Consider the following 8,732-nt stretch of genomic DNA (forward strand, 5'->3'; position numbering starts at 1 on the left):
GTATGCGATGGGTTTTCCGTGTTTCAGCATCCCCGTAGCTCCCTGAGCCCTTCTAGGCTCCTCATTTCGCATCCTAAATGCGGCTCACACCGTGCTGGGGTTGGCGACGGCAGGCGGATGCAGGAGCGCTCTGCAGCTCCGCGCGTACCCCAGATGCATACGTATGCATCTGTGTATGTTTGTAACCTGCTTTCTTCTCTTTTCCTGCCCGATAGATGGGACAGGATCTATCTGTCCGATAGAGAGAGCAGGCACCGCTGAGAACCATGAGCTCTCAAATAAGACACAGTGACGCGGGACTCGGCCGCCCGGGGCCGGGCAGAGTCGCAGGGAGCAGGATAATCGAGGGGCGACAGCTGCCCCGGCCTCCCCGGCACTCCAGGGAGGGTTGGGGAGCGGGGGATGGAGCCTGGTGGGGGGCTGGGACGATTCCACCCCACGTCCCAGCGCCGAGGGCCCCCCCCCGTTGGGCCCGGGCTCGGCTCCCGGCGGGAGCGGCTGAACGGGGCCGGTACCGGGGGGGCGGCCGGGGTAAGTGACAGCTCTGCGGCCAGCCCTGTCCGGGGGGGCGGCCCGGCAGCCGCCCGGGCGAGGGGCACCCTCTGCCTCCCCGTTGCACGGGCGGGGCCGGCCGGGCTTGTACCGTGGGGAGGCAATTTACTCATTTGCCCGGTGAAAAGAGAAAGCACGAGAAATTCAATTAAAGCGGCTCTGGCAAAAGGAGTTATTTGAGGCATGAATGTCTCCCCTAAAGCTGCAGCAATCATGTGGCATTAGACACTTCCGGAATCCTATAGCCAACTTGAAAAATCCCAGACCCCTTTTTTCCCTAATTTTTGCTCTGATCTGTAATTTTATCCACATTTGCACTAGTTTGAGCATTCTGGCTCTCCCATCTGAAAGCCTGCAATTACTATATAATTCTTCGCAATTTCACATGTCCTAATATGGACTGTAATTTTTGCGCAAGACAATTTCCTGCTATTTCAAGCATCAACATTGTCAAAGTTGTATGTACATAATAAATGGGAATATCAATGCATAGTTTTTAGCATAACATCTTGACTCCTCGATAATTATATCCGTTCGGAGCCTACGCAGAATTAGCCTGAATTGCATGGTAACTGCTGCTGCTTTAAAATTTTTAAAAATTACTCATAATTTTCCCAAAGATTACCAAGATCTCGAGTGCACAATGTCATCAGCGTAATGAAGAGTAAACATTTATGCTAATAATCTGCAATTTTTTTCATCAGCTATAAAGACAGAGGCTATATAGCAGAAAATTTCAGTCATATTCTGCAAGAGCAGAGCTGCAAAAAGGCTGCTGCGCTCAGAGGCATGTGCATCTCTGGGGGACCTCAATCCGCATTTGCACTCTCAGGATATTATTATTGTGCTCGGCTTCAATTTTTTTTTTTTCGCTTTCTTTCTCCCTCCCCTATCCTCTCCCTCTCTCACACAGTCTCTCGCTCCTCTAACTTTCGTAGCAAAAAGCCGCGTTCGGTCCTTTGGTTTGTTGTAAAGCAAAGACTTGTGCCCAGAGCCTCAGGGACTGAGGCGGAAGGTAAGGGTGGCGACACAGGCTCCTTTCTCGCGGGGGTAGGTGAGTGCACGGGGAGCGACGTGGATGGATGCCCCGCGCGGGCCGCGAGAGGGGGGAAGAACCGGCGGCGGCTCCGCCGGCCCAGTCTCCCTGAAAAACTTCCCGCCGGCGGCACCACGGCGAGGAAAGGGAGCGGGGACGGCGTGCCGGGCGGCGGGGCTGCCGCGCAGAGCCCAGCCGGGGATCCCGCGGGCCGAGCCGCGCCAGCCGCGGAGCCAGCGCGGGCAGAGCGGCGCGGGGGCGGCGGGGGGACACTCCCGGCCGGGGCCGCCGTGGGGCCGGGGCTGCCGGCCCCGGGGAGCGCTCGCTTTCGGCGGTGGTTTTGTGGTGCGCGTTTGTCGGTTCCTTGCGGAGGGGCGCGTTACTGCCCGGTCCCCAACCGGGAGCCGGGAGCCGGGAGTCGGGAGGGGAAGGCGCCGACGCGGGGAGGACGTGGCACTTTTGCACGGGCATGAGAGCGGCGGTGGCGGCGGGAGCGGGGCAGGTGGGCGGCGGCGGGAAGAGCGGAGCGGCCGTCGACGGGGATTTCTTATCCCCCTCTGTCAAACGAAGGGAGAAAATTCCGAATGCAAACGGGCTCTGATATTTGATTTTTTTTCTAGTTTCAGGGGCCGCTCTGTGCTCTGCAATTAGATTGACACATGTACAACATCCCCAGCCATTGAAGGGGGTTCGCAGGGACACTCCAAGGGGATTTTTTTTCCTTTTTCTTTTTGGGTGGAAGATATTAAAGAGGTATCTGTTGTTTGGCAATTTTGCTAAGTCTGTCTTCATTACTTCAACATTGTGCATTTGCTAATTTGGAAGCCCCTTCCTATTGACAGCTCTGCTCCATACACCTGCAAGCAATTTGCAGAGCTCCAATATAGGAGAATTGCAGAGATGGCAGCTCGCACCTATTTTATTTTTTTTTCTTCGCTTTTCTCAATGCACAGCAAATTTGGCTTTCAGTGCGTTATCTCTTTTGTTAATGCAAAAAGATTCCCTGGGCGAAAAAATTGCTCATAATTACCAGAGAGATGGGGAAACTGCATTAGAATAAATAAACCTGAAATTACTGTAATTATGTTGTGTTTGATGGGCTCGGCTTGTAATCAAGAAGAGAATACAGTGAAATGATGCTGACCCTCTTGGGTTTGCAGCTGTACGCGCACTTTGGGGTCTTTTTTTGCAGAAAAGAGTCATTTTGATCATCATTAAGCTGTGTGTAACCTATTTCAGAGTGTTTGAAAATGAGGGGCACTTTTTTTTTTTCCCCAACAAGGAAAAAATATATCCCAAAATTACATTTTGCCATTTACAGGCTCATCCATAAGGTTGTGTTTGCCGGGTGACGATTGGTAAAGGTATAATATTCGAAATCAGGACTTAATCATTGTAATGAGGTATTGTTTCAATATAAGCACCTTTGGATTATTCATAGTTTAATTAATATCCTCATTATGAAAATCTTCGAATCAGATATTTGATGAACTACTTGTCAGCAACAAGGCAGAATTAATTAGGCCTGTATTGAGATTAACATTTTCAAATGTACAATTATAATAGCCTCTAACTCAAGACCGCCTCGCTGAGAGAAAACTAATAATTTCTCTATTTGAACTGTTAGCAAGACGTTATTGAATTAGGAGAAGCTAATATATCTTTAAAGCGCTCTAAGCTGCTTGACCACCCTGTTCCTGTCCGGTTAAAGGCATTTGTGGTCTCGGGCTGAGCCGCGGCGGGAACTGCGCGGATCCTGGGGCGCTGCGGGGAAGCGGAGCCTTCCGGCTCCACTGGGGGCTTCAGGCCGATCGGGTCCGGGCTCGGGTCGTGGCACCGCGGGAAATGCAAAGATAGGGAGCGTTTTCCAGGTCGGATCCAACATCCCACGGGCCACTGCTCCCCGTGTGCGCGCCGGGGCGGGTGCTGCGCTGCCGCGCATCGGCTGCCTCCTGGCCCCGCGAAGTGGGGAGTGGGTGCGTCTCTCGGGGTGGGCGAGCATGGCCGGTGGGGCTGCACGGCCGATCCGCCGCGGAACCTGCGCGCAGAGACGCGCACGGCCAGCCCGCCAAGCCCAAACGCTCCCGGTTCCCTCCGCTCTGCAGCGCTTTGCTGACCCCAGCAGTGGCCCGGGCTGAGCCCGGCGCGGGGTGAGTGCGGCGGCACCGGAACGGCCTCGCCGCCGACGGGATGCGCGGGTAGGCAGCTGGTTCGGCTGTCGGGACGGGGGCTGGGGCTGTCCCGGCCTGTCCACATCCCTCTCCCGTCCCAGGAACTGTTCCTGGATCCCCCTTGGCCCGGAGCGACCCCCTGGCTGAGGGTCCCGCGGCCCATCGCGGCGGCCACCGCCGTCTGACTGGGTCTGGTGGGGCGCAGGGGGACACGCTGCCCTGTCCGGGGCGCGTCGACCCCCTTACTCTGTGTCACTTCCCGGTTACGGCCACCGCCGTCCTGCCGCGGAGCGCGGAGCCTGGCCCAGGTCCCGCTCCCGGCCGCGCTGCGAGACAGGGAGCACGCGTGTCTCTTTTTCCAAACCATAGTTTTACTGTCTCAAAGAAACTTTATAACTTATGTACAAAGATTTGTGTGGGTTTTTTCCATTTCCTCCCCCAGATACAAAGCAATAAGTTAACATTCTCAATATAAAACTAAACTTTGACATATAGAACACTAAACACTGCCGAGCTCAGTTTATCACATCTTCCGACTTTCACAAGTAAAATGTCAAGATCTCAGTACACAAAGCATCATGTTTTACAGCCACACGAAACAGAACGGAAATAATAATTAAAAAAGGCTAAATTTGTGCAACATGTTTACAGAACAATAATAATAATAATAATTAAGAATAAAATATGTACAGCGAGTAGCTCCTGCACGTCGGTTTGTGCATTTCGACTTTGGGCCGGCTTTGCGCGGGGAGGCCGCGCCGGGACTGCGCGGGTGCGCCCGCCCGCTCTCCCGGCGGGTCCCCCCCGTCGCCGCCGCCTTCGGGGCTCTCGTTCCGTCCTCCGCGCCTTGCTTCACCTCAGCAAAGCGCTCGGCAGCTGCTGCGATTCAACTTCAGAGTACCAAACAATGTGCATTTATTTCCTTTGTTAAATACGCGAGAAATGCAAATCATTCGGACCAAACCTCTCCACACCAGCGAAGTATAAAAGTTATTGTCAAAGTTAAAATCGCATCCTTCCCTCGTGGTGATTTATTCGAGGAGGGGCGGGGGGAACGGGACGACGGACCGTCTGTGGTTTTGTTTAAACTGTGCGTCCGAGCAGTGCACTCAGCAAGCTGAGTTTGTTTCTAGCACTCTCATAGTGGTAATTTAAATCAATAAATAAAACCCCTGTCTTCCCCTTTTAACAACAACAAAAAATATACAGATGGATAGTGAAAGGTACAGAAAATGTCTAGGGAAAGAAGCTCCGGTAAATTGTACAGCTTCCTTCCCCCTTGCAATTGAAGAGACCGTCAGATCGGGGTAGTAAATAAATGACCTACATTTCAACAGACACAGACAGACAGACAGGACAGAGGAGAGGGTTTTTTCCCCCCCCCAACATCTTTTTCTGATTGTCCCACAAAGCCGCGGCCGGCGCTCGCTCTGCTCCCAGGCTGTTGTGCGGTGCTCAGGGCCGCTCCGTCAGCTGTCAGCGGTGGGAACCGGCCCGCATCACATCTGTGCTCTCCTGCACCGAGCTACCGTGCAGCGTCCTAATGGCTGGATGGGCAAGAGACCTCCTGTTTGTTTGTTTGCTTGGGTTTCTTTTGTGGGTTTTTTTTCGTCTCTCTCTCTTCCCCCCTCTTTTAGATTTTTTCCCCTTTCCTTTTATTTTACTTAATTATTTTTTTCCGTGATAATTTTAATTCTTTTTGGGACGGATAGTGCTTGCATTAGGGGAAAACGTATTTATAATCACATGAGTTGCGGCTGCTGCATAGCTTCTTGGTGGGCTGAAGGATACCACGACGTGTAGCTGGGGATGTAGGTGCCCGGGGTCCCCGACGAGGCCTTACCGGAGGCAGAGGTGGTATTCCACACTGGGGGCACGGGTGGCGAGCTGCCCGAGAGAGCCCTGCCGTTGGTCAAGGCGCTGCTCTCCAGGGTGGCTCCTCCTTGCTTCATCAGCTTCTTGAATTTGGAACGCTTGTTCTGGAACCAAATCTTCACCTGTGAACGGGAACGGGGCAGGGCTCAGCATGACTCGGTACGGTTCAGCATTCCCCCACCCTCCGGGATCCGACGGATCCCTGCACCCAGCGGCCCCCCAGCTTCTCTCCCTTATTCCCCCCGTGGCTGCTGTGTTATTTTGTGATGGCAAACCACCCAATAAGACCCCCCCCGCCAACTCCAGCGGGCCCCGCGGGGGCCTCCGCGCACCGGGTGCGCCTCCGCGGCGGGACGGGCGTCGCGCCGGGCCCCGTTGCCCGCGGCTGTGACCCGTCTGCATTAGGCGCGGGGTCTCCCACACCGGCTGTGGGGACAGGAAGGGGACACGGGAGAGGACCCGGCTTAGTTGGCGCTGTACCTGGGTCTGGGTGAGTCCCAGAGATGCTGCGAGCTCGGCTCTTTCAGGAAGAGCCAGGTACTGAGTCTGCTGGAACCTCCTGTTCAAAGCCTGTAGCTGCAAACTGGAGTAAATAGTCCTGGGTTTGCGAATTTTTTTCCCTTTCCCATTAAAGCGAACTTCCCCTCCTTCTACCACAGTGCTTTTCTCCGATTCGGCCCCTATGAACAACAAACGATGCAGAATAAATAATAATAATAGCAGCAATAGCAATAATAGCAGTAACAGTAATAGCAGCAGCAGCAGTAACAATAACAGCAACAACATCAACAATAACAATAATGAGAAGGAAGAAAAGTGAAGCTCGAGTAACGCTAACAAAGGCTCAGGGCGATTATGGCAGCCCAGGCTTCTTCCCAGAGAAAGTTTGCTATTTTTACAGGCTGCAGTTTAGGTTTAATTACCCTTAATTGCATACATTGTTTATAGCACTACGCAATAAATAATTACGAAGACTAATACGTGCACATCTGGGTTGGTTTCTTTTCCAGCCAGGCATTGTGTACTCTGTGTATTGGTCCTCTGTGATCCTCAGCTTCTCTTGACTAATATTTTGTAATTTAATTTAATTTTTTTCCCCCGATAGATTTTTTTTTTTTTTTAATTCAAGCACCCTCCCTCCCTCCTTGCCTTCCCTCCCCCTTCCCCCCTCCCCAAAGCCGAGTGCACCTACCTGTCTCCTCTAACCGGGTCTGAGTCAGGCTGGAGCTGTTGGGGTAGGACTGCACTGAACTGATGTAGGGGTTGGTCGAGTGGCTGCTGACCGAGTTCACATAGGGGTAGCCCAGCGGTCGGGAGAAGGACGAAGCTGTGCTGTACGAGCTGTCAGGCTGAGAGTGGCCCGCGGAGTGTAAACAGTGCATGGAATAGTGTCCGTGGGACATGGGAGAAGGAGACATTTGCTGGCTGGGCGGCCCAAACTCCATAAAGACAGCCTTCCCTGAGACGGGGCTATTTAGACTCTCTGGCATGGTGGTCATGGTCATTTCTTGTCGCTTGGTCTGTGTGTGTGTTCTCTCTTCAGCTTGCCTTTTTGGGGTCTGTTGTGTTTCTCAGGACAGGAAAGAACCCAATTTAAGCGGAACAGGGTTTTTCACTTTCCATTCATAAGAAAATGGAGTTTGTCTCTTTGAAAAGTCTAAGCATGATGCTGTAGATCTACACAAACTCGCCTAAAAGCTTTGACTCAGCCAAGCCTATGAATATTCATGAGACGGCGGAGCTGATTGGTCCGCCGTCTTGCATAATCGCTTTGGATTGGTCCCTGGCGCTCGGGGCTCGCCCGGACCGCGGTGAGCGCGGAGCTGGCGGCGCGTCCCCGAGCGCGGCCGCCCGACGGCACCGAGCCCCGCGCCGGCCCGGTCCGGGACAACGAGCCGTCAGGGACCTGCTCCATCGCCGCCCGCCCGCTCCCGGCCGCCCGCGACCGGGGGCGCCGGTCCGGATCTCGGCGGAAGGCAGCGCAACCTCTCCGCTCTTCCCCGCTCCTCGCCGCGCAGGCGGCGCCGAGGGGCAGCGGCCGCGCTCCGCCGGTGCCGCCGGGCTGCGGAGGTTCCGCCGCTCCCGCCCCGCTCCGCTCCGGCGGGACCCGTGGACAAAGCGAGCGGGCCCCGCCCGGCCGGGCGCGCTCCGCAGGCGCGCAGGGGCTTCTCGGCCTCGGCCCGCCGGTCCCAGCGCCGCCCGAGCCTCCGGATCGCGCCGCCCGGCTCCTGCCGTTATTGTTTTAAAGGGAAAAAACCAATCTAACAACAAAAAAAAAAATCGCCCTAAAATGGGCCAACGGCGCGTTTGAGCTTAAAATGAAAACTTCCGCACGCGTGAGAGGTAAATGAGGTGGGACTTGGGAGATCCTCCCCAGAAAGCCCACGATGAATCCCAAATTACTTTGCTAGATAATTAGAAAGTGTTGATAATTATTTCTTTCATAATTCTGCGGTGTGACTGTAACAGGAAAATGATCTTGTGAAAGTTCACACGTGCAGATGTATTAGTTACTGATTCATTTGATTAAATGCTAGTCTCAAGTGCTCTGATCCACAGCTGAAGGCGGCCCCATTAGCATAACACTGATGTTTAATTTTCATACGCATAATTAGCCATATATTTAACACTAATAGCAACATGCAGCCTTCCAGCATTAAACAGCCTGGGATTTGATCTGGCCTGGGCTGAACTTTCCCGGTTACACTTAGGCTGTCTAGGGTGCGCAGTTATCACGGCACCACATCTATGTAATCAAGCACATTTTGGCAAAGGGAGAACACCAGTAAAAGTGAACATTCAAAACAAATCGCGGCGTTGATGTCGTTAGAGGTATTAGCGCCGGCAGCGGAGCTGGGGCACCCCCGGCAGCGCCCGCACGGTGTTCAGACTCCTCCGGGCAGCGACGGTCCGTGAAGTAGCCGGCTCCTGACTGCAGAGCTGGCACAACCGAGCCCCTCTGCTCCTGTCTCTCCCCCCCTCCTTTTCATTAGTGGCTCTGTCGGTTTTAATTGCTCGTCTCCTAATGCCTCTTTTACTTCCTCTTTCCCTCCATTTTTCTTTTTGGTTTGCTCGTGATACGCAAAGTTCATTCTCAC

The 8,732-nt window shown here is 53.8% G+C and overlaps 1 protein-coding gene and 1 long non-coding RNA gene across 2 annotated transcripts; one reads left to right on the plus strand and one right to left on the minus strand.

Moving 5' to 3' along the window:
• The first annotated feature begins 1,175 nt into the window (after positions 1-1,175).
• On the plus strand, positions 1,176-2,669 carry LOC126652948 (uncharacterized). The gene is made up of 2 exons (XR_007632080.1): positions 1,176-1,567; positions 2,209-2,669. It is a non-coding gene; the product is annotated as an uncharacterized LOC126652948 (long non-coding RNA).
• A 1,443-nt stretch (positions 2,670-4,112) lies between these two features.
• DLX1 (distal-less homeobox 1) lies at positions 4,113-7,336 on the minus strand. Its single transcript, XM_050340234.1, has 3 exons — positions 6,827-7,336; positions 6,115-6,314; positions 4,113-5,756 (listed from the first exon to the last, which is right to left on the minus strand). Exons 1-3 carry the CDS (start codon positions 7,137-7,139, stop codon positions 5,502-5,504), a joined length of 768 nt encoding a protein of 255 aa, XP_050196191.1. The 5' UTR covers positions 7,140-7,336; the 3' UTR covers positions 4,113-5,501.
• Between the last annotated feature and the right edge of the window lie 1,396 nt (positions 7,337-8,732).

This window comes from Myiozetetes cayanensis, unplaced genomic scaffold (genome assembly GCF_022539395.1).
Source record: "Myiozetetes cayanensis isolate MyiCay16 unplaced genomic scaffold, myiCay2020 scf9, whole genome shotgun sequence".
Taxonomy (NCBI): Eukaryota; Metazoa; Chordata; class Aves; order Passeriformes; family Tyrannidae; genus Myiozetetes; species Myiozetetes cayanensis.